The sequence below is a fragment of the Periplaneta americana genome, chromosome 16 (assembly GCF_040183065.1).
Source record: "Periplaneta americana isolate PAMFEO1 chromosome 16, P.americana_PAMFEO1_priV1, whole genome shotgun sequence".
NCBI classification, from domain to species: domain Eukaryota; kingdom Metazoa; phylum Arthropoda; class Insecta; order Blattodea; family Blattidae; genus Periplaneta; species Periplaneta americana.
Window position 1 is genome coordinate 59,790,857 of NC_091132.1, and position 26,249 is coordinate 59,817,105.

General features: G+C 35.4%; 1 protein-coding gene across 1 annotated transcript in view; it reads left to right on the top strand.

Annotated features, from left to right (window-relative positions):
• Nucleotides 1–26,249, top strand: part of Reck (Reversion-inducing-cysteine-rich protein with kazal motifs) — a 675,928-nt gene that overhangs the window by 582,496 nt on the left and 67,183 nt on the right. Inside the window, exon 4 of the mRNA XM_069849335.1 lies at nt 24,782–24,818. Coding sequence (XP_069705436.1) covers nt 24,782–24,818 — 37 coding nt within the window. The remainder of the gene's footprint in view (nt 1–24,781; nt 24,819–26,249) is intronic.

The following is a 26,249-nucleotide window of genomic DNA, read 5'->3' on the forward strand; positions in this document are numbered from 1 at the left end:
CCCGGGTTCGAATCCCGGTCGGGGCAAGTTACCTGGTTGAGGTTTTTTCCGGGGTTTTCCCTCAACCCAATACGAGCAAATGCTGGGTAACTTTCGGTGCTGGACCCCGGACTCATTTCACTGGCATTATCAGGCATTATCACCTTCATATCATTCAGACGCTAAATAACCTAGATGTTGATACAGCGTCGTAAAATAACCCAATAAAAAAAATAAATAAATAAAACAGTCTGTGCAATACAGAGTTGAGAAAGCCTTGATCTTAGTTCATCGGGATCGCGATGCAGAGTTTTGTAGCTGGCTCATTTGCAGAATTTGTATAACGAATGACGTCCAACAATTCATACCCTTCCCATTATTGCATTTATAACGATAGAGTTATAAATTCCTAATAGTGAGTAGTTTCGATACTAATGTAGTAAACATCGCAAGAATTATTTCCTTCGTGTGAAATATTTCGCGAGAATAAAATAAAATTCTCATAATAACAGATAAACTGCCGTGTCCATACTAGTTAAGTATTTAAAATGCAGTATGATTATGTCCAGATAAAGGTTTGTTTAATAATGTAATTGAGAAAAAAATTAAAGAAACATTTGATATTATCAAAACTTCTTCATTTATGTCTTACTTTATATTTCCTCAAATATGATTGCATATTTATTTATTTACCAGAGCTTCCTCAAATTAGAGGCTGCAAAGCATACAAAACAAAAAAGAACAAATAGATGATGCAATATAATAGAGTGAGAAAAATGACAAACAAGTAAACAAACAAACAATGGCAGGTAACAGAATAAGCTAGCAAGAAGAAAAATGATAATATCGCATTAGTTTTTTTCAGTACACTGAATTACAATCCATATAGGTGGTTCCGTAAGAGTTTGACTGATTCTCTAATTATGAGGAGAGCCAGTTCTGTTAGAAAAGATTTGTGCAACCCTAGGGTCTTACAGAATTGAGAAGAGAAGTTAGGTATCGTTCCTCTTGCTCCAAACATCAATCCCTTGACACTGATATAGTGAAGTTGGTATTTATCTTTATAATACGGGATGGTTGGAACGTAGATTGCTCGTTTTTCCTCGTGTACGTCTTCAGGTTGTCCTTTATATATTTCAAACCTGATGGTGGGGTCGATGACCATACCCTGAGACAAGGATTCGCTAATGGTGATTATGTCAATGCGTCTGTTACTGCCATTGTTGGCAGTGGACTTCTTCATAGACGGTGTATTTTAGTTTTCTAAGAGCATCGGCCAATTTAGTTCTAATTGCATGGTGCCTATGTATACGCAATGTTTCACCATAAAGGCTGGCTCCCAAGACATGTCCAAGAGTTTCTATCTCACTGAGGCATCGCCTGCAGTGGTTGTCCTGAGACCTACAGCACTTACGTTGGCAGTCATTTTGATAGCCTCCTTCCATTCACCGCTAGTATTCACTCTAGTCCAGTGAATCAGTCAGGTCTGTTACACCATTCTGTTACTATGGATACACAGTTAAAAAAGAAATCCTACAGACGTCAGCACAAGCCAGGATGATGCACAAAGAGCTATCTTGATTGTACTTCTCTGCTCACCCATTTTGATTTGGCGAGTTTGTATGTCATTCTCTTGCTTTGTGTTTTAGTGTAAGCGTGCATATTTACTCTGTCAGATCTGTTTGTGTTGTGTTTTCCACAAATAACAACATATAAAGTCAAGATCAAGAGGACCTAATAGTACACATGTGCAGTAGTTAAGTTGCTATTTTGAAGATTTTTAAGCAAAAAATTGTTACATTAGTACATGCTTATGTTTGCTTTGTCATGTCTGTTACCTGTTAGATCTGTTATTCCATGTCATGTCTGTTACATCATTCAAAACAGTGCCTAAATTTTTTTTCAATTGATTATTATCTATCATTAAAGAAACTAAAGCTCCAATATCTTCGCCTTAAGGGCAATCTACTAAGATAATTATTATTGAAAGAATGTTTTTCTGTTAGTTACTGAAGAATATATTAGCTTTATATTATCTGATATTAAGATATTTAAATTATTTGTTCTTTGTTGATCTGAAGTTAGTTTTGTTACTATTCTAGGACCCATGCACTGCTTAAACAAATACCTTACTATAATAATACCGGACAGCTAGCAGTTCTGAGCGCGAACGACGCTGGTGCTGCTACCTAGGCGGCCGGTGTGGCGATACTCTCGAAACAAGCTGTAACCAACTGCAATGTATATTGTTGCTGGGCTAGTTAATAGTTTTATTAATTAATGCTGTGTTAAAATGTCAGGGTGTATATGTGCTCTTTATAGTTGCTACAAAATTACAGCATTACAAATTGCTCCAAATCGTACTTTCGATTTCCGAGGGATCATAAAATGTGAGTCAACAACATTCTTTAGTAGGCCTAATTCCTTCGTCTTTGTGTTGATAGAAAAATACAAATTAGCTTTTTTATTTAGACCTAATAAATGGATAGAAGTTAACATGTATTAGAAATTTTAAGGTTTTATCAAATTAAGTTTTATTGTTGTCCACATGCCTTTACTAATTATTATTGCAAGCATCAGAATATTATCAATTTTATCTTTGCATTATTGTAAATTCATTCTTAATGTCGATTTTGTCTCACTAAACCAAAGAAAAAATATGTAACAAATAATTACGGAAAGTAATGTGAAGTATGCAATGTTTCTCATAATATACAGCTTTGATATAAGATAACAATTTTACATTAAATATTATTCAACATTTCCTAAGTGTTTTATAGTAACTCACGTTTTAAACAATAGTGCGAATCCCACTATGTTAATATTTGTATTTGTGAACGTAATTCCACGCCGCTCCGCTAGATGTCAGGTCCGCGATATTTCGCACTCACGTCAATGCTGCTAGTATACAGCTGTCTGGTATTATTATAGCACAGTCTAGTATATACAGTCGCGAAGCTCAATACGTAGTAAATATGCAAACATTAGGTAGTTGCTCACCACTAGGATCGCTAATATCGCCTCATTACAGGCAATGCAAAATAGTACCGTCACAGTCTATTGTTTCTAGCACCCTCAAAACTCAATCTTCGTGACTGTGTATAGTAGACTGTGATTATAGTAAGGTATTTGGTTTAAATAATGTCTGATACAAAAAATAAAGGAGTTCTATTTCTATAAAAGATCCATTGTTTTGTTCTGTAACACACCTGACATTTAGCCGTGTCATAAAAGATTCATTGACTTTGTATAGAATGCTGTAAAACAAGGTGAGTCTACAATGGCTGATTACTATGGCAGATACATTGCACTATATTAATAAATGCAGAATATGCACTAAATTGTACTTTAATTCTTACGTTCTCAATTGTCCGTTTGTATATAGATTTAGCAAATGATCCAGCTACGAACTTGGTATTGTGACAGCGACGTGAGAATCGAACTCACGACCAGCGTCCCGCATGAAAGCAGATCGCACAGGCTCCACGGAACATTGAGTGACGTCGCGCGGTGGAGAGAAGAGAGAGGGTGTATTACGTCACGCGACGAGTTTGCGCGCGCAGCTGCTACTTAACGCAGTGAATGTGGAACGACCTTCTCGACTATTCCAGAAGTCTGTTGATGTAGAGATATCGAGATAATTCTCTACACACCTGTAGAAGGTTCTCGCAACTATGATTTTGCTATAAAAGAGCAGGCGCCAGCGAACTAGACAGAGTTTCAGAGTTTTCAGTTATTCAGTCAGTGAGAAAGCCAGAGCAAGCAAGCCAGCCGGAGTTCGACTCGAGTGTGCGTCCGCATCTGCGTCAGCATCCGAAGGCCTGAGTTCGAGTGCAGTGGCCCGCAGTTGGAGGGACCTGAGTTCGAGTGCAGTGGACCGCAGTTGGAGGGACCCGAGTTCGAGTACAGTGAACTGTCTCTGAAGGTCTGTGGTTCGAGATACCGTGAACTCGAGTGACTGAGATAGAAGAACTGTGAACTGAGAACTGGTAGTTCTGATTTGTAAATAGTGCTTTGTAAATATTAGTTAAGATTAACAGTTCATTGTTGTGCGTAATAGTCCAAGTCAATTGTCATTGTCGTCGGTGGAGTGCTATAACGAATACTGTGTGAGTGAAGATCCAATTGTTGACGAGAGCGTTTAAGGTGAATTGTAGAAAGGAATTATTGTTGTGACGAATAAATTACATTGTTGTTACTAAATAAAATTCACAGTATTAACTCTCGCGTATCTCTTGACGTATTGACACTTAATTTCATGGAATATTAAGTACGAAGATGAACTGCATGTCGCTACATGACTGTAGAACATGTCCAGTCGTTAATTCATAGTCCTTTGCTTGTATTGCTGAAATAACCAAAGGGACTTCGCAACATTGTTATTATCTGTTGCTTGTATCTTCCAGGACTAGCAATTTACATTATAATTCTTAAGCCGTCGTGTCTTTCATAAGAACTCGTTTAATGTGAGGATATAAATTGCATATATGCAGTGTAGCTGGGTCTGTGTAGGCCGACATGGCATCTTCGCGACAGGAATAGCTTGACCTTACAGAGCTCCAGGAAGATTGGTCAGTCTGTTCCGTAGCTGCGAAGTCCTTTTCAGCAGATGTGTCATTATAGCTGTCTGCACGAAGCACGGTTAATTGTTCATTTATAGCCAGAGCAATACATCATCATTCTCTTGTTTAACTCACAGCGTGAGTCATTAGCACTTTTAAGTAATATTTAACATTTTAAAATGTCGTAAAACATTCACTACGACATAATTACTTCACAGCATGGGTAGTGAAAGTCTCAGTTCTTGCGATAATTTGTCATTCCGTGGATCTAGTACAATACAAACTGGAATTAACGAAACATTTTGTTTATACCGAAATAGCGAAATTAACAGGAAATAAACAGTACTTATGAATAGCTATTTATTTATTTATTTATTCTGGTGTATTTAAGGCCATCAGGTCTTCTCTTCCACAACACCAGGAATACAAATACAATAATAGAAATAAACAGAAAAAAATACACTTACAAAGTAAAGCTATACAAGAAATAAGGAGAGAGAGAAAAAACACTATAAACAAAGTAAAGTCACACAAAAATAGACACAGGTTGCAGTCACACAAACTTTAAATGAGTGATTAAGTATCATAATTAATTGTATCCTAACTAATTAACTAACATAAACAAGAAACTTGCAATTTTAATCCAGATTAAAAAAAGAAAAATAAAAAAAAAACATAAATCAATGCTTTTAGCAATACCTAAAAAACATTAACTAAGGCAACATTTTCCAATTTAATTTTGAATTGTGATAAAGTCCAACAGTCCCTGACGTCATTAGGTAACGAATTCCAGAGGCGAGGTATTTCTACAGTATAGGAGGATGAGTATAAAGACGTTCTGTGATGAGGGATAGAAAGAAGTCCTTGATGTCGTTTTCGAAAAGTTGTAAGAAATTGAAAGCGCGATAACAGATAGTTCGCATGTTATGTTTAGTTCACGCCGGGATTAATAGTCATAGTTGATTCGACAGGTATTAAATTTAATATTTGTTAACAGTGTTTATTAATATAGTTTTTTTTTAATTTCTTTAACCTCTGCGATGGCAGAGTAGTCAGACCTGGTCTCGGCCAGGCCTGGGAGTTTTCATTTGAAAATGTAGAAAATGGGGTCTAAATATAAACTTACTAAAATGAATATGTGTACCCTATTTTAAACATTTTTTTTGTTATAATTAGTGAACTCTATGTGCTCTGAGGCACTGTAGTGATGAACTTTCTTCTAATCGAGTAATAGTCAATTAAATCCCACTCGAGTTTTGATTTTCTCTATATAAATCAAAACCTTTAGTGAGATTACTGTTGATAAAATGTATTATTTCACCAAGTAACTCATATGTGCACAGCAAAGAAAGTAAAGCAGACTGGGTCAAATAACACCACACCACCACATGTGCAGAAACGTTCTACTCCGTATAGTTGGCCGAGCTCCAACTGGAGACAATGGAACTCCATGTCATACTTAGGAAACTTAGTAGAAACAGTCGTTGAGACGACCTAATAAAAGGTGAATTGAGACCATAAGACTACGAACGCCTAATACATGTCAGGAAGAAGAATACAGAAGAAGAGAAGGCAACGGATTGTTATACTTAACATGAGCAGTTGTTCTTCTCAAACGACTAGAGCCATTTACTGCGATTCTCCAAGCCAGCAGGTGGTGACAAATCAATATTCTGATATGTAGGCCTATATTACACTATCAAATTTCTGTGTCACAGAAGTTTGTTAAAATATATGTGATAAAATCTTTTACAGTGTAATATAGCATCTTTGATAAAATATATGTGATAAAATATTTTACAGTGTAATATAGTATCTTTGATAAAATGTATGCGATAAAATCTTTTATGGTGTAATATAGCATCTTTGATAAAATATATGTGATAAAATCTTTAACAGTGTAATATAGCATCTTTGATAAAATATGTGCGATAAAATTTTTTACAGTGTAATACAGCAGCTTTTATAAAATATATGTGATAAAATATTTTACAGTGTAATATAGCATCGTTGATAAAATATATGCGATAAACTCTTTTACAGTGTAATATAGCATCTTTGATAAAATATATGCGATAAAATCTTTTACAGTGTAATATAGCATCTTTGATAAAATATATGCGATAAAATCATTTACAGTGTAATATAGCATTTTTTTTTTAAATATATGTGATGAAATCTTTTGCAGTGTAATATAGCATCTTTGATAAAATATATGTGATAAAAACTTTTACAGTGTAATATAGCATCTTTGATCAAATATATGCGATAAAATCTTTTACAGTGTAATATAGCATCTTTGATAAAATATATGTGATAAAATCTTTTACAGTGTAATATAGCATCTTTCGTCACATCTAGCTGTGACATAGTTCTGTGATAAAAGTTATGGTCATCATCATACCTTTGATAAAATTTGAGACTGGGAAGAAAGAAAATGGCGGACATTAAATACATGTGGTCTGTAAAAAGCACAAAACTTTTAATATCACATTATGAGTCACATGAAATGTTTCATTATCCAATATTAAATACTTAGTATATATAGGTTTTCACATCTTCATACTGAAGTTCTCTCAGTAGAGTTTGACGGATTCCTTTTGTATCTTTTCTCCCTATCCCAATCTCTAACCCAAATCGTCGGCTTAGAATGTAAACCTGCTAACAGACTAACAAAAAGGAAATTTTACAGGGGAAACAAAAAAACTCAGTATAAATTAACTCTGAAACTTCACCACTTGGTACTTAGGATTTGGTCATAAAGTTTCAGAGTTAATTTATACTCAGTTTTTTGTTTCCCCTGTAAAATTTCCTTCTTGTTAGTTAACAGGTTGACACTCTAAGCTGACGAAATACATTTTTCTTTGATTTCTTCTTTAGTATTAATGCAGTAACCATTACTGCATATTTTACAGTTACAAGAACAAACTATTGTTATATAGTTAAAATCTTACATTTGATCACATATATTTGATCAAAAATGTTATCATATTCTGTGACACAGAAATTTGATAGTGTAATATAGGCCTTAAGAACTGGAATGTTATGAAATCCTGTCACTGAAATGTTATGTATTTTGTTTAATGCAATAAAGAATACATATCAGGACCTTCAAGCAGATGTTTGACTCTTGAAATTCCACATAAGGTAGCGTTTCAAATCAAGATGGTTGTTGGTGTGTGTTTATAAGTTGCGGTCAGCATCTCGCTAGGGAAGAGAAGCTGAAATGTTTCATACATAAAAACCGTCTTGCTGTGAAATGTTTATCATACACAGGAAGATGAAAAAAATCTCATCTATACGCTGCAGTGTACGTACAGTAATTTACGCCGAAAAAAAAGCATTCCAAATGTTATTTCTTTCAAGCAAGACACGTATTTCATGGTGCATTAATGAGGGAAAAGCATCGTGAATGTTTGCCGTTATGACAGTAGTGCGTTGTACAGAATTACTCGTAATATATTGAATATACATCAATTCCAACTCTGACATTGTATTACTTTGTAGAGACTCTGTTGTTTGAAAATGATGAGGCACACTACAGCAAACATTTCTTTCTATAGCATTTACCATCATAAGTTCAAGCATTTGGATATATTTTTCCATTGGCTGCAATTAATTGCCGATTAATTATCTTCACGAATCGTCAACATTTAAACTTATCTAACCCAATTTTATGTTGCATACATTTGCTTTTTATATTATTGTGACATTTTCACGTTTAAAACATCAAAACTGATTTTATGTTCATAAAAATGCATAGTTTGGATTTTTTTTTTTAAATAAAAGCATCATGTTCTATTTCTGAAAACTGCTTTGAGTGAAATTACTATAATTATTTTTACCAGAAAAGTGTTGAAAGTTTCGCGGCACACCTAGCGAATCTCACTGCCCAGCAGTGTGTCACTCTAAACAATAAATTTAATGTAAGTTTAATCTCATCCAGTTTGACGTTTATTATTATTATTATTATTATTATTATTATTATTATTATTATTATTAAGACAAAGTATATGATTATGTCTCGTGACCAGAATATTGTACTAAATGGAACTATAAAAATTAGAGATTTATCCTTCGAAGAGGTGGAGAAATTCAGATATCTTGGAGTAACAGTAACAAATATAAATGACACTCGGGAGGAAATTAAACGCAGAATAAATATGGGAAATGCGTGTTATTATTCAGTTGAGTAGCTTTTGTCATCTACTCTGCTGTCAAAACAATTATATTACCGGTTGTTCTGTATGGTTGTGAAATTTTGACTCTCATATACACTCTGCATATAGAGTGTAAGTTGGAAGGCCGGAGGGAATAAGACTTTTGGGGAGGCCGAGACGTAGATGGGAGGATAATGTTAAAATGTATTTGATGGAGGTGGGATATGATGGTAGGGACTGGATTAATCTTGCTCAGGATAGGGATCGATGGCGGGCTTATGTGAGGGCGGCAATGAACCTCCGGGGTTCCTTAAAAACCCAAGTATTATTATTATTATTATTATTATTATTATTATTATTATTATTATTATTATTATTATGATCATCGTCGTGGTCGTCGTCAACTTTCGTATTCCAACAAAAGAATTTTAGAGTTCACAAAATTTTCTATTTTAGTAATTCTAAATCCTTTCTCAGGTCTGTAGAACTCGTAGTATACAGTAAAAAATGCCAATATGCATGGTTATAATTTTGATCCATTTAATGTATAGTAATGACTAATTGATTTGTATTATATAATCTGTAAATTTTGACATCTATGTTCATATGTTTCTTCATTAATTCAACTATATATCAGTTGATATTATAGGTTATGTTTTAATTCACATTAATCATCTTAATGTTTATTACCTATTGTTATATCTTAATATAGGGGAAGGTTGCCTAAATTGGACCAGTTTTTTGTTTTTTAATCCCATGTCTAAAATAATGATTAAATTAAATCAAAATATGTTATAGTACATTCTACATTCTATGTACTTTCATCCTATAGTGCTATATTTTAAATTACACAATTCCTAATAAATATAAAAAGGTAAAACCAAAATCATGGAAATGGTCCAAATTGGGAAACCGGTTGCCTAATTTGGACTCATAGTGTCCCAATTTGGACCTCGCAAAAATACATTAGTAATACTAAAAAAATAAGTAGAAGAAGGGTATTTATTATAAATATCTTTATTTCACCAAATTTTACGTTAAAGATGTATCAGATAATAACATTTGGTGAAAGAAGTTACACAATTCTCTGAACTTTGATAAAAAATTAAAAAAAAAACAAGATAAATGAATTGCAGAAGCAGTATTCCATTCAAGCTGATTGTTACACTCAGAATATTTCTCTTTGCACTGAATTAGGTTTATATTAGTTGCTTGTCTCGGTTACATAGCCTATTTCAAAATTAGAGGAAGACTCATAGAAAAGTAAAAAAAAAAAAATGCAAAAATGTTACATAGAATTGGAAAGTCCCTGTTTGGCTATGAAACTCCTGTGATTAAGGAAACGTAGACATAAAAAATAAAAAGGTGACATGATTTCATCTTGCGTTTCAAAGTTACCAGAGGCAGTATAAAGAACCCCGCCGCATTGACAACACAGACTACTGTGGTGTTTACACCTCTTTCACCACTTACGGCTCCAACTTGGTGTTTCTCTTTCTGAGCTATAACTTTCTGTTGCCTCTTTTGCACCGTTGTAAATCCAGATTCGTCAACGTTGAACACAGTATTTGCTGTGATACCATTCTCATCGACAGTTTTCTTTTCAGCAGGTCGGAAAACTGGATAACACTGTCCCTATTGAACTCCTTAGCTCGGGCCATCTGGGTGACGGAAAGAAAATTTGAGTTTCGCTTCATAGAAGCACACAACCACTTCTTTCCGGTCATTTTTTCTCCTTGTTAAATGTGTAAGGAGCATCATATTTTCCTGCGACATCAAAACCAAGCTTATGCATATCTTTGATTGTCAACCCATAAAACCTTTCTTCAAACAAGAGAATGTGGTCGGCAATAATTTGTTCCATAGGTATCTCAATTGAAGGTTGCTTGCCTTCCGAAGGACATCATTGGAAAGCGTTTTTGCAATCAGCATATATCTTTGCTGTAGTCTATGGCACTCCATATACGCGAGCACACTTGTTGAGTCCATAGTCACCATTCCTGTATGCTGCTACAGCCATCTTCAAAGTATCATTTCATTTCTGGTAGGTTCCCCTTTTTGATATCTTGGAAACATAAAGACACAGAATCCCCAAATACATTACTTTTTCTTAACGTTGACCATAATATAATGCTTTATATTCATGTTGAAAAATAATACTAACAACAGTTTCCTAAATTGGACCAGTCCAATCCAGGCAACACGCTGAGGTCCAACCTAGGCAACTTGTTCACTTATGCAGATAGACAACACTAAACAAACACATGAAATTAAAAACTAGTTTTAATACACGCAGATAGTAGCTAATGAAAAATACTTGTAACGTATAGTATAGAAATTGTTATTACTTACTCCTACTGTATATAGAAGCTTAAGATCCGTAGCGTAAAAATTGTAAGCGAAAACACCAAAACACGTTAAAGACAATCCTACTCGCTACTCACTGAACTTCAAGATGAGTACCTTAGGCAGCGTCAGCAAGCTGTGGTGTCACCCGAAATGTTAGAAATACTTCTATATACGGAAATACAACTGCGGTCCAATTTAGGCAACGGTCAAATTCGGCAACTCTCCCCTATTTAAGCCTATTATTTGTTTTGTATTGTACTAACATACTGGAATATAATTGGTCTATGGCTGTTGTCCAGCAAACAAATATCAATAAATACATTATTATTATTATTATTATTATTATTATTATTATTATTATTATTAATTTGTGAGATCAATAAATATAGAACTTTACTAGTGCATAAGATTGGCATATTTTAAGGTTTTTAAAGGCATACTTGTGTGCATATTTATTAGGTGTTTAGGGTATGAACTTACTAGCCCTAGTTATAATACAGTGTGAAAAAGTGCACAAGAAATGTGTTTCTATTTCTTATGCCGAGTCGAATAAAAGTAATTGTTTTATACTGATGTTAAATTATTTTGGAATGAGAATTATGAAAGGAGAAATAGGAGGGGAAACAATTTGAAGGTACGTAATGGCGCGTCCTTGCAATGGAATTTGAAGCTGAAAGGAAGGGTTTATGTGAGCTCCAAGCCTGTTGGCCACTTATCTCAACCCGACTTTCAGCAGCGTTCCGTTCTAAGGAACATAAAATAATTTTGAAGGGAAAGGCCGAATAAATTACCTTTCCTCGTATATTAATTTATATGCAAGCATTTGTAATTAATTGGTCTTCCTTATTTCCTGCACTAATGTGGTTTTGTATTTATTCTTGAAATTGTAATAAATTAAATTAATTTCTTACGTTCTTGCTGTTTAGTACTATAAGGCCCAATTGTATAAAACTCCCTGACTAAAGATGAACTCTGAATCGAAGATCGATAAGTGAACCGAGTTCAGATACTTCTGCTATTGTATAAAACTTTTCTGCGATCAAATTACCTTGGTTCAAATGCAATCTAAGCTCACGTGAAAAGGATTTGGCAACATCGCATAAACAGGTGAAATAGGGGATGCGCAGACCATGTTGTACAGGTTTGTTCAGTGTTGCCAATCTAGTGACTTTAACTTTTTTTCAATAACAATTTCTTTTAACTTTTATATTGCTTAAATAGGGATTTAGTGACCTTTTTAGCACCCCATAGTGGCAAAATTTAATCTTTCTTTGATGATAATGAGAAATCTAGCGACTTTACAACTACTTTTTGGCGACTTTCCGTACACTCTGTTGGAGACACTGGTTTGTTTTTTGCAATGTAAATAATGGCGGACAGTAAGAAGGTTGACCGTTCTCCAAATTGTTATCATGTTATGGTGTTTGGTACTGCTAAACATAATAAAGCTTTATAAAACGACAATTTTCGTTTAGTAATACAGTTAATTGAAAATTTATGAATGTACCTATCATATCCATTAATAATTAATGGTTGTTGTAAACATAATATAATTATTATAGGTTATGTTATTTGATACTGCTGAACACGATAGAGCCTTATAAAATATAAGATTGTTTGTATATTAAGGCAAGAAATTGAAAAAAAAAATATAGCCTATATAAATGTACCTACCATATCTGTTAATAATAATAATAATAATAATAATAATAATAATAATAATAATAATAATAATAATAATAATTCTTCACCTGACATAATTAGGAACATTAAATCCAGACGTTTGAGATGGGCAGGGCATATATCACGTATGGGCGAATCCAGAAATGCATTTAGAGTGTTAGTTGGGAGGCCAGAGAGAAAAAGACCTTTAGGGAGGCCGAGACGTAGATGGGAAGATAATATTAAAATGGATTTGAGGGAGGTGGGATATGATGATAGAGAATGGATTAATTTTGCTCAGGATAGGGACTAATGGCGGGCTTATGTGAGGGCGGCAATGAACCTCCGGGTTTCTTAAAAGCCAGTAAGTAAGTAATAATAATAGTAATAATAATAATAATAATAATAATAATAATAATAATGGATATTTTATTTGCACAATCTGTTACTCGTATATTTCAAACAGAAAAGAAATAACTGAACTTGGATCATCTAACTTAATCGGAGAAAGTTGACTTTAGTTTGAGACAAATTAATCTCAGATTAGACTTTATACAACACAAAATTCCAAGTTCAGCTAGAACAAGGATCAATTTAACCTCTGATCTAAGATTAAATGGTTTATACAATCGGCCCTAAGAAATACAGAGTTTGATCCTCGAGATAATTGCCCTTTTTCTACATTTTCCCTCGCTTATTGTACTTATCTCCACACAAATGCCTGTAAGGGATTCTATGACCACAATCCACACACACTAGACACCAACATATATGGACCTCGTCTAGCCTTAGGTCAGCAGAGACACACACAGGCCAGAACATTAACAAAGGACATCCATCCATGCCCGAGGCGGGATTCGAACCCACGAACTTTCTAGCTAAAGGTGAGCGCGCCTTAGACCTTCAGGGGTTTTCTAGATAAATTTCAGAATGGTATTTGCGTATAGGTTGCAATTGTTTCCTGCGAATTGTTCTGCAGTTCGTCATATTTTTTTGCGGAGCCCATTACTATGTCGGAGTTGAATAACCATTGCAGAAAATATTTTTTAGTAAAACATAAGCTCATGTAGTGTCTAACTTAGGAAATGCGTTATACAAGACTCCCAAGTTGAACAACTTCTCAATTGAACCCACGTCCGCCGGCGTTAATCAGTGGCGCTAGATTAATTAAAAATTTACGAGTCGAACTTTGTGACAAAATGTGTAAACAGGCTATGCTGAAGCAATGACAACAAACCTCGGGTCGAAATCAATAGCATTTTACATTATACTGGGTGTTCATTTCAAAGTGTGTCATGACGTCACTGTTGTGAGTCAGCGATTTGAAGCGAGTTTCAGCTTTTATGTAAGAGAAGTTGCCTATTAATCAAGGCGTTCAATCTGAACTTGAGAACGTGTATGATATAATTGAACGTCTTAGCAACAGATGGCGGTCTGTACGGTCTGTGTGGTACCATAACCTCTTTCGAACTGTGTTTTGCGCGGGCAAGGTATCTGTTATCATCGGTTGCGTACGGCAACATTCCACAAAACAAATCAAATGCTCCGTGTCCATGTTGACCGTCCAAGTTAATGTCAACAAATACGTAAGTAATCGTCTTAACCCTCTCCCCATATCCCGACAGGAACAAAAAACTCACCTCAGTAGTTTCCAAACAGTTCACGTTCCTGCCACTACCGGCGTTACCATACGTATCGGTAAGTACTCTTTAGAATGAACGCCGTACTTGCTAGGCAACTTCTCTGGCACATAGGTAATACGCCTCTGCGGAAGTGTAGGAAGATTGAATTCACTAGGCTCATCGGCTAGCCACATGACGGCATACAGCGAGCCGTGACACACTTTGAACTGAACACGCAGTAGTAGCTCTGCAGTACGGCATCGGCATTCATAGATTTCTTTTCACAAGTTCTATGCCCCCAAACTTTTGACCGAACGTTTTTAATCTGTCTGTGCATAGACATTGCTGTATTTTCTAGGCCTATATGGTCAAATATAGTGATATTCAGCTGCTTCAAACTTCAAACCTATAATATCTGAGATGAAAAAAATCACTGCTTTGGACAGACAGTGAGGTTTGATTTTACAAAAGATTGGAAATATGGAAATATCTGTACCGTTCTCTTGTTCAACAAATATTCTTTCTGCGACACCATGCTCAGCATTTTCCAGTGTCTTGAAATATTCCCAGTTTTTTTTTACGAGATAATGTATTTCAGTTGCTATAGGCCTAGATCAGGCCTGCACAAGGTTTGCGCTCTCCGAGCCGGCTCACAGCTCATGAGCGGAATGCAGATATTAGCTGCGCTCTGTATAAGGATGGACTGGAAGAAGGGGTGATCTCGTACAAAATATACACAAAAGGAAGTACTATTACGAGTGTTTATGAAATGAATTCCCGTGTTTGCAAAACTATCTTGGACTATTATTAATTAATAAAGAAATATTTATTTACAGAAATAATAGAAATTCTATAGCTACTTAAATGTACAATATCATTTTGTTATATTTGTATTTATTAGTACATCAAAACGAGGTTTTATGCTGTTGGCAGCTGAAAGGAACAGTAGCCTACTGATCGTAATGAAACATCAGTTACAGATGTTCGATGTCTGCCTTTATTAAAGTTGATTATAGAAAACAGTTGCACACAAATATAAATGTTGAGTCAAACATAGCAATCATTTTCACAGCCAGCATGTGTAGTCGTGGCTATTATTGCTAATGTTTAGTCTTGTAAAACTCAACCAGGCTAGTAGTGTTATTCAAACGATCTTAGCCTTTAGGTCACATTGAAAATCAATAAGTTCGAGCTGTAAATCGTTAAATGTTATGTTCCGTATTTTAGATTCCTCCATACTGTACTGTAGCAGTAGGTAAGCAACGTGAAACAGTTACTGAGAATAGGCCTACACACTGCACTCCACTAGATAACTGAGTGGTCGTTTCCCTCTCCTCTATCTATAGCAAGTCTATGTCATTCTGACGTATCTTATTCTCCGTTTCGGCGAGCGGTAAACAGGGCTCTCCCGCTCCGAAGGAGCGCGCGCGCTCGTTGAGCGCTGTTTGTGCAGGTATGGCCTAGATCATATTATATATCCACAGTGCTCGGCGTTATAGGTTTTGACGATAACAACTTTTGTCAGGTTTACTATTCTGCCATCTAGTTGTTACATAAGGAGTCACGTCATAACTCCCATTTGAATTGCATTAGCGACTGTACTGCCATCTCGTGTTCGTTTACGGCGGAGGGATGGCGATCCTGGCGGTTCTCTTCAAAGTGCAACCGATTTTAACATAGGAATGAGCAATCTATATGTGATCTGGGCTGTAGGGTTGATTGTTGGGTGTACCAAGAAAACTCGTTCTTTAAGGTAACCCTCAACTACAAGTCGGTAGTCTACACCTGTGGAGTAACGGTTAGCGCGTCTGCCCGCGAAACCATGTGGCCCTAGTCGGGGCAAGTTACCTGGTTCATGTCGAGTAGCCAAAATTTGTATAAGCTCTTTTTTGACATTATTAACATGGTGAAAGAAAAACAAATTAACATTTTATCTGCCTCCATCAGAATGTTTGCTTGTGAGAGTGAATTGTAGACTCGTTTTGTGCCAAGGCCATTTTGTGACTAGTAAACTTTAATGTGACACAGTTCACAGAAAAGACAACAAATATAAATGTAAATAGTTTCTTAGAAATTAACTGCAAGTAGATGCAACGTTTTAGTCTTCCTTGAGGCGACTGTTTAATTCCGAGCTCCTTCCCACGACACTTTAGGGCCAACAAAGCCTCAGCGAACTTCAAGGGTTCTCAACGCAAGTTAACTCTAGACATTTGATATGTGTGCCCAACTCTAGTTAGAAATTTAACATCGCAGTAGATTTCCGGTGTATAATAATAAAGTAAATAATGTAAATGTAACTTTTTTCTTCTTCTTTCTTCTTATGGAGAAAAAAATTCTAATTCTCTTTATTTTGCTAATATTTAGAGCGCTTTTTTTTTTGGTGTGTCAAGTATAGCAACTAATTAGATTGTAATAAGAAGTTAACATAGAAGAAGATATTTAGTGAATTGATTACATGTATAGGGTTTACGAACACGTAACTCTAAAACACGATCCTCCCAGATTTGCTTCCCTTTCGAAGGAAACTATGCTGATAGTTTTCTTAGACAGCCATTCCTAAAAGTTGATCTTTAACGCTAAACAATCATTTTAAAATTATTATTATTATTATTATTATTATTATTATTATTATTATTATTGCTATTATTATTATTATTGCTGCTGCTGTTGTACAATAGCGTGCGAAAAGTACTTTTGTGCGAGATCGTGCGTTTTTGCTTGGTTTCCGCACAAAACCATCCCGCGGTAAGTCTAAAATTCTACATTCAGTATTCCCAACCGAACACACATAACAATTTCCCTCTTCTTACCGCTTAAGTGACATATTGATTATACTGCTTTAGGCTTTTAACATATTATTTTTAGAGACGTTCAATATAGTAATAATTATAAATTGGAAACTTACCACTGCAATTTCACCTAAATTGCACTGTTATTGTTTTTAAATATTTGTAAAAATTAAGTAAACTCTACAACTCCACTAAAGTTACTGCATTTCGTGATGCATTTAACATTAAGGAAGCCATTTGTTTTAAGTTCGCATTTATAGACTGGGGGAAAAAAAGACAGATGTATATCACGGCCTGCTGGAGTATAGTAAACACAGAAAACATTTTAAAGCAACAATGTTGAAGATAGATAGTTTTGTTTTCCAAAATTGCCGTCATTGACCAGAAACCAAGATGGAGATTTCATTGCAACTAATTAGACATTCCTCTTTCAGGTATGTAATAAACTATCTTCGCACAAAATAATGTACGATACACGAGCGGTATGTTTTCTTTCAATTCTCGGAAATTAAAAAAGCTCAACTACGTTTCGCTTTTTCAGACTTTTCCTCGAACATGAAAACGTCAACATACCGCTCTTGTAACGCATATTACTATTATCACTAGTGCGAAAAATACATTTACTCACTTTCAACTGTTTGCGTCGATTGTCAGTTGTTTTCTACCAGACATCACACCACAGCTATCGCAACCGATCAATAAAGCGGTTCCAACAATGCCAGGCCTATTTTTAAAACTGAATATAGCTCGTCCAAAATTGTACGTACGTGATCTTGCTATCAAAACGGATGCAGTATAAAAGAAATACAAACATATTGTAGCTCATGGCCTCTCGTTATTTGTATTGCAGAACCCTCTGTTGGCAAAATTTCGGTCACATTTGTGTGGTTTGCTTTCTTGGTTCCAATGAGATAGAGTAATCCTAGTAATGTCATTATCTCACATCTTGTTGTTTCTTTTGCGTCCCTATCTTTGGAATATTCTAAGCTTTCTTAGACTGAATGTATCAATTTATACACTTTATAGTTTCATCGATCATTTGAATGGTAATAATTTTAATGAGAGCCTAAATTTCATTTGTAACATTTCTAGCAGCAGAATTAACTACAGGGAACATTTTTGCGTTTTCTTCTTTTTTCTTTAGTTGTTCCTGTGCAACAAATTTTACTCCATTTGCAATATCCTTCTTTTCCGATAAAAAAATCGGTAGCAGTAGAAGACCTCCCGCAGTCATCACGTGTATCATGCTCATCATATTCTTGTTCAGATTGTGAACCGTGGTCACTTTGAATAATGATCTCATTTTCCTTCTTCCCACCCTCATCATTTTTGTTATCAGGCTCTTTCTCGAACTCTGAATTTTCGTTGAATAACTAGTCAAGTTTGCTGTTCGTAGATGTGCTGCCCTACTATATATTATTAATTGGTATCAGATTTCGAAGTCAACACTAGGAATATACAGGATGAATCATAAGTTTGTAAAACGTGTGAGCGTGCTCCTGGATCAAAATTAAGAACAATTCCTTATGTGAAAATCTGATGGAAAATGGTTATTGGAGAAATGGTCATACTTTGTTTTCGTTCTTTTTTTGTTGTCACAAGTACGTGTTTGGAAACTTGTCATTTAACTTTTACAAAATGTGCTCAATGTGTCCCCCTCCATCGTTTACACACGACTGGCGAGTTCGCTCAAACACCATGTTGTCATCACGGATCAATTGGCATGCATTTTCAACACGTTGCAATAGCTCCTCTGCATCATTCACTGGTGTTGCATAGTCGACAGCCTTCAAGTGACCCCAAATGTAAAAATCTAATGGGATGAGGTCGGGTGATCTAGGTGGCCAAGGCACTGGACCATCGCGTCCAATCAAAACAAAAACAATGTACTACTGTTTTGTCACTAGTCAGGAAAGTGGGGAAAAAAACCAGAGGCGGTATGCTACCCCAAGATTTTCCTCTGGCATACCTCGATTTAAAAAAAAGGCATACCTCTCCCTTACAACATAGACATAAATGTTGTATACATAAATTGTTTCGTACAGTCAGTAACGCGAATCTTTGAAGCTTACGCAACACATTAAATTTCTTAACAAAATAATTTCAAGTTACTTCAGTTATTTACTAGATCATTTTACAATGTCAATTGAGACATCATTTAAAATAATGTTAAAGCTTCAAAGTGCCTTACTTAATTATTAATAACAAGTGCAACAAAAATGACACAGTCACTAAATTGGCAACAATGGCCATCACAATCTACAGACCACACACAGCCTTCTATAACTTGAAATACTACCGTTGTAAGCATTCCAGGAGTTGAGCTTATCAAGTAATCGTGTCTAAATACACACTGAATACAGTTCCAGAAGGCTGTGGTTAGATTTACGAAGCAAACAATTAGTACTCTTTGCTGTGAAGAAATGTATAAACAAATTTTTACGATCACATTTTTTCAGTGACGGTATGTCATTTTTCACTAACGGTATGTTTTCTGGCCATAGAAACCAGTGGCGGTATTCCATATCGTCGCATACCGTCTCACTTCCCTCACTGCTTGTCAATATGTTGTTTGTAGACAAACATGGTACAAAATCAAAACAAAAACAACACAATAATATGTTCAGATACTTATGAAAACAAAAACCACTATTACTCCAATAAATACGCATTTTCCGTCAAATTTTCATATGAGGAATTGTTCTTATTTTTCATCCAGAAGCATGCTCACGCGTTTTCCAAACATCTTATGACTCACCCTGTATACATTGTAATAACTCGCAATGCGTTACGAATAAATATTGCTTGTATAACCTGGCGCGCTGTGTAGGCCCTATTTTTTACACGGCAGTGACAATGCTGTAGTAATTCAATTTTCTCCTCTACACTTGCAGGCAGAACAGCACAACTTCTCACTACGTAAGCTGAAGTAGTACTGAAGGAATAGATAGAAACTTGCAAAAATCAAAATCAAAGAAAAACTGTTAAACGACATTAATTCAAATCTGTGTACTTTTTACATAGGCGCTCCCGCTCGAGGGATAAATTCCGTGTCACATACATCAAGGAATGTGACTGTCTCATGTTAGTACATAATTCCATGGCGATGGTGATATTGGAACGGGTCAACGGATCCAATTTATTCGTGAAAGACTACAGAGACGATCTCCGTGTTAGATGATCACACAAGTTATTTTAGCTTCACTTTAAGACTAAGGATGAGTGAAGCGCTTGCTGATTGCTTGCAGAACACCTCAGTAGAATAATCAGGGAGGGTGTAATGTTCATGCTTCTGTGGTATGAGCAATAGCCATTAGAGGGGCTGACACTGAGATAAGTATGGAGCTGCCACGCAAATAATTCAAGAAACAAACGCTTCAGAGTTGTTAAAAATGAAAGTTCAATGTTAACATAATGAGTGCATATAAAAAAGGTCCTTGTAGGATTTCTTTGTACCATAGAGGACCTTTTTCTCTATGTAAGACTCTTGGTGGAACCAGGTCTCGTTTAATTACGGCCAGATCGCAAACGAGTGCAGTTTTCGGATGTGTTGATATCACAGCTCGTTAAGTAGGCTACAAGTGCCCGGGAGATGGTATCGCACCCCCGACGACTGATAGAGCCCGGCCTCCGCCAAGTGGAGCGGGCGGGCGTCATTATCGTGTGCAGAGAGGCTGACAAGTGCTCGAGTGCGTGCCTTGAGACGATAAACGGCTTTGTAAATCTGCAAGCTTCTCGCTTATCCTATCTAAACACGATGACAGACGAAGAACAGGTATGCAATGTGTGGGGCCCAGACGTTGCTCAGATAGCCGACAGGTTCCCACCAGCAGGTCGCGGTTCAATTCCCGACATATGCTGTGAGAATTGTTGTGGGAAAAACGAATGTGGAGCATGTTCTTTTCTTTCTAGTACTTGTTCCCGCTGACAGCCTCTTTTAGATGTTCGGTAATAGCAATGTTATCATTTCGACAGCTGTAAGCAGTGTCTGTAATTTGAAGGTTAGGCCTTTTTAAATACCTGTACTGTACTCCAACCAGAAGAAAGTCTCAGGGGAATGGGACGTAGTGGGGTAATGCTGTGAATGAATGTTGATGTCATAAAGTCACACACGTAGATACACGCATCTCCATTGGCTAACTCTCAAAGCACAAACGATAACACTGATACACACATATTTATACTATCTTAGTTACAAAATTAGATCACGGTAAATCTCCTGGTCTTTTAATCGCTCCATACAGGAAATAACATATGCAGGAGAGCGCATGTTTTTTAAACTGACGTTATAACGGTAACATTATCTATCTGCTTCGCTCCAATAGATGACGCAATAGTAAGCACATTCCCTTCACGGTTAATCTCCTGGTAGGAGAACAGTAGATTCGCGGATTAAAACACATCGAAGCGGACTGCATACTGTTCTCCAACCAGGAGATTAACCGTGAAGGGAATGTGCGTACTATTGCGTCATCTATTGGAGCGAAGTAGATAATATTACCGTTGTAACGTCAGTTTAAAAAACATACGCTCTCCTGTATATGTTATTTCCTGTATGGAGGGGTTAAAAGACCTGGAAATTAACCGTGATCTGATTTTGTAACTAGGGTAGTATAAATATGTGTGTATCAGTGTTATCGTTTGTGCTTTGAGAGTTAACCAATGGAGATGCGTGTACCCACGTGTGTGACTTTATGACATCAATATTCATTCATAGCATTACCCCGCTGCGTCTCATTCCCCTGAAACTTTCTCCTGGTTGGAGTACAGTATTCGAAACTCGAGATCTTTCATCTTCTCTGTCTTCTCATTTCCATTTTCGCCTCCTTCCTCATCTTGTTTCCCTTTCCCACTCGTCCTCTTGCCTGCATTCCTCTCTCTCACTCCTCGATCTCATTTATTCCCTCTTCTCCTCTCTCTATTTCTCTCCTTCTCCTTCTCAAATTTCTCCTCCGTCTTTTTCAAATCTTACATCTCTTCTCTCTCTCCTCTCTTTTCTTTTCTTTCATCTCTTTTTCCTCCATCTCCTTCAAATGTCACTCCTCTTTTCTTTCTCTCTTCTTCTTCTTCTTCTTCTTCTTCTTCTTCTTCTTCTTCTTCTTCTTCTCGTCTCCCCCTCGTCTTTAGCCTCTCCGTCAATTTTCTCGTCCATCTCGTTCATATGTCCTCTCGTCTTCTTCCTTTTCTCTCCATTTCCTTCCCGATCTACTTCAAATCCCCCTTTTCTTCATTCTCTCTGGTAGCTTAAAATCTCAGAGTTTTAAAATGACACATGGCAATCGAATTTCAGTTTTTCTCCCAGTACAGACATTTTATGAAATTTATTACCCTACCCGTCTATCGACTTCCCACTCTACTCTTAGCAACAAAAGAGGGATTTAAAGCACTATATACGTGGTGTTTCTCGACATCTTTTCCCTGCACATCCGGCGCCGCACCTGTAACCCAGCCAGGGACAACCCGAATTCATAACAGAGGACCAAAGTACCGAATCTTAATTCAATTTTAAAATATATGTATACTGGTATTAAAATGTGATACGAAAATGATAAATTTGCTTTCGAAGTGAACAAGATTAAGGTGGTCCGCGGGACTGTTCTGACTTTAAAAAGTGGTCCCCACTTCAAAAAGGTTTGAGAAACGCTGTTCTAAACTAATTAAACCAGAAGTCTCAAATTTTGCACAGTTATGCTGTATATAAATACTGTGTATACTAAATTTTAACAAATTTGGTTTAAAAATGTGTGAGTTATTAACATTTTTGTAAAACTAAATGACTTAATAAAACACTATTTTTCCTACAAATTTTAACATTTTTGACTGAAATTCCATTTTTGTAACATTTAAACTCTTCCAAACAAAACTTACTATCCAGATTTTTCATTAGTTTCACCCAAAAATAATTAAAAAAAAATTTTGTATTGTCAATCCTAAAAACAGTAAAAAAAATAGCAGCTGTTGCAAAACCAAATTAATATTTTAAAAAATGTGTCACTTAAAGAAAATCCTGATAGTAAGTTTTGTTACACACATATTTAAATCGTCAGTTGTTATATTATAAAAAAAAAAACCGAACACTTCAGCACATAAAAATTCACCAGTGTTAAAAATGTGTTCAAATTTCAACGAAATATGTGAAACATGGGATCTAGATTTCAGCATTTCTTAAATGAAATATAAACATTTTCTTATTAATATACTGAACGTAGTTGATTTTAAACAATATTGCTATCTATTTGTTACTCTACAATTTGCCATTTAAAGCTACATTTTACATTTTTGGATATGATGTCTTTACTTATCTATATTTATTTTCATTCTGTATTTTTAATTTATATCGATATATGTGTCTTTTATTTAGGTAGTATTTATTTGTCTGTTTTTTTTTTTTTCATTTTTAATTGAAGAATCCACTGCAAGAATGATGGATGTCACTTTCTTATCGAAAATGAACCAAGACTGTCAATGCATAGCTTAAGATATACAGAGTTATATGGCATTAACACTGATAGTCATTGCCCAGTAATGATCGGAAAATCACAGTTAAGCTTTGAGCGCTAAGCATTTCAAACTTTCAATTGCTTCCCCTGCAAAACGTATTCCAAATGAGATCCATCATTCTTGCAGTGGACTCTTCAATTTGTATTTACACTTGTATCTTGCATTTGTATCTGTTTTATCTCTTTTTTCATGTTATCTGCAATTCTATGTTTTAAACAATTATCTGTACTATCTATTTTTATTTATTTTATTGGGTTATTTTACGACGCTGTATCAACATCTAGGTTATTTAGTGTCTAAATGATATGAAGGTGATAATGCCGGTGAAATGAGTCCGGGGTCCAACACCGAAGGTTACCCAGCATTTGCTCGTTGTACTGTCTATTGTAATTGGGGCTTTGCCCTGTTATAGATATAAATAAATAAATAAATAAATAAATAAATAAATAAATAAATAAATAAATAAATAAATAAATAAATAAATAAATTATTTGAATAATAAATAAATAGATTGATTGATTGATTAATTAATTAATTAATTAATTAAACATTTGTAGGAGAAATAGCATTTTTAGTAAAGCAAAGTGTGCAAAAATTAAAAACCGAGAAAAATTAGTTTTAAATTTTAAATACCTTTCCATAGCGCATAGCCTTTTAAAAATGGCCACCGTAATAGGCAATAGGAGGGGCATAACGCCATGAAAATTGACCCAGAACTTCCTTAGACCATAAACAATGTTTTTGATGCCAAAAACAAAAAAAAAGATATTTTTTTTTTACCAAAAATAACTAATTTTCACCTCGGTGTATCCCTAAATGCGTACAGTAGGTTTTTTTCTATTCAACTGTTCATCCCTTGGCAGATACTCGTCAACCATTGGATCTCTGTGGACATCATATGAAGTATACTGGGCTCGTTTTATTTCTTTGATAAATGATTAGGAAATAAGGTCCATATGACGTTAGTTCACGAGAAATTGCATTTGATTTTTAAATAATTCAAATCAGGTTCTTCAACTAATATTGTACCCCCATTGATAAAATTATGTTATTGAGTATCAGCAGTGATAACTGATAACCATTTTTATGAACTGCACTCTGTTTCTTAGTGTACGGTATTTGAGCTTGTTTTAAAATATCAATATCTCTTGTTTCAGGTTTCTTTCTGGCAGTGTATGAATGAGACTTTGGAGGGTGAGTATGAGCAAATTATTTTATTGCACATTATACTGGGTGTTAAGAAAAAAGTATCCAATATTTTAGGAGGTGCTAATATACATAGGTCGCACACCTTTAGTGGATAGTCCGAATTTGTGCGAGGCGGGCCTCGCACCTCGCACGCCGCATGCGTCGGTTCAGAAAAACCAAGGCTTAATGGTTGCATTAGCCTTGACTCCTGATCACGTGTGTTACGAGCTTCCCCCCATTCAACGCAACAGAACAAATACATACTGCTGCCGCAATGGCCGCAGTCAGCATATTGCATCACAGAAGTGAAGACGTAGAAATGCCGAAAATAAAACAAAGCAAACATTTTTGCGACAGTTAATGACTGAGTTTGGTGACAATGTATTTTCCACATATGGAAGTATAATATTATTTTGTTTGTATTTACTATTAAAGTCATATTTTTAAAAATAGTAATGTTATATTTTCGGAAATTTAAGACAATTTTATTGGTCATTTTTCTGTGATTTTTAGGTTATCAACTTCCTAGCCCTAATTATGACTATACGTCACACCTGTGGAGTAACGGTTAGCGCGTCTGGCCGCGAAACCAGGTGGCCCGGGTTCGATTCCCGGTCGGGGCAAGTTACCTGATTGAGGGTTTTTCCGGGGTTTTCCCTCAACCCAATATGAGCAAATGCTGGGTAACGTTCGGTGCTGGACCCTGGACTCATTTCACCAGCATTATCACCTTCATTTCATTCAGACGCTAAATAACCTAAGCTGTTGACAAAGCGTCGTAAAATAACCTACTAAAAAAATTATGATTATACAGTGTGATTCCTGAGGATTTACTATCCCTTACGGAGCTTATTTCCGAAGACATTCTGAGCAAAAAATGTCATATAAACATTTGTCCTAATCTCAATATTTTCAGTTACATTAATTTGAAATTGTTTGTAAAATACCATCCCTTACGGAGCTTATTTCCGAAGACATTCTGAGCAAAAAAATGTCATTTAAACATTTGTCTAATCTCAATATTTTCAGAGTTACACTAATTTGAAATTGTTTGTAAAATACCATTATTCCTGAGTTTTAAGGGTAAAGGAATATTACAGATAAAGAATGAACTATTCAGGAGTATCATTTCTTTATTTGCTAGTATTCCGAAACCAAAAATGTGTTGTTAATTCCATAGTTGTTTCGTACACAATTTTGTTTTCTATTTTTAACTACAAAATTACATTTTTTACGCATTTATCACAAAAATTGTTACAAATCACGCCACTCTTGTAAATTCTTCAAGTCTGTACATTAGGATGCATAATTAAACTGTAAAGAATCAAGTTCCTAAAGTCGTATGATTTGTAACAACTTTTGTGATAAGTACGTAAGAATGATGTCATTTTAATTAAAAAATTTAAAAACAAAATCTGTACAAAGCAACTGACAACA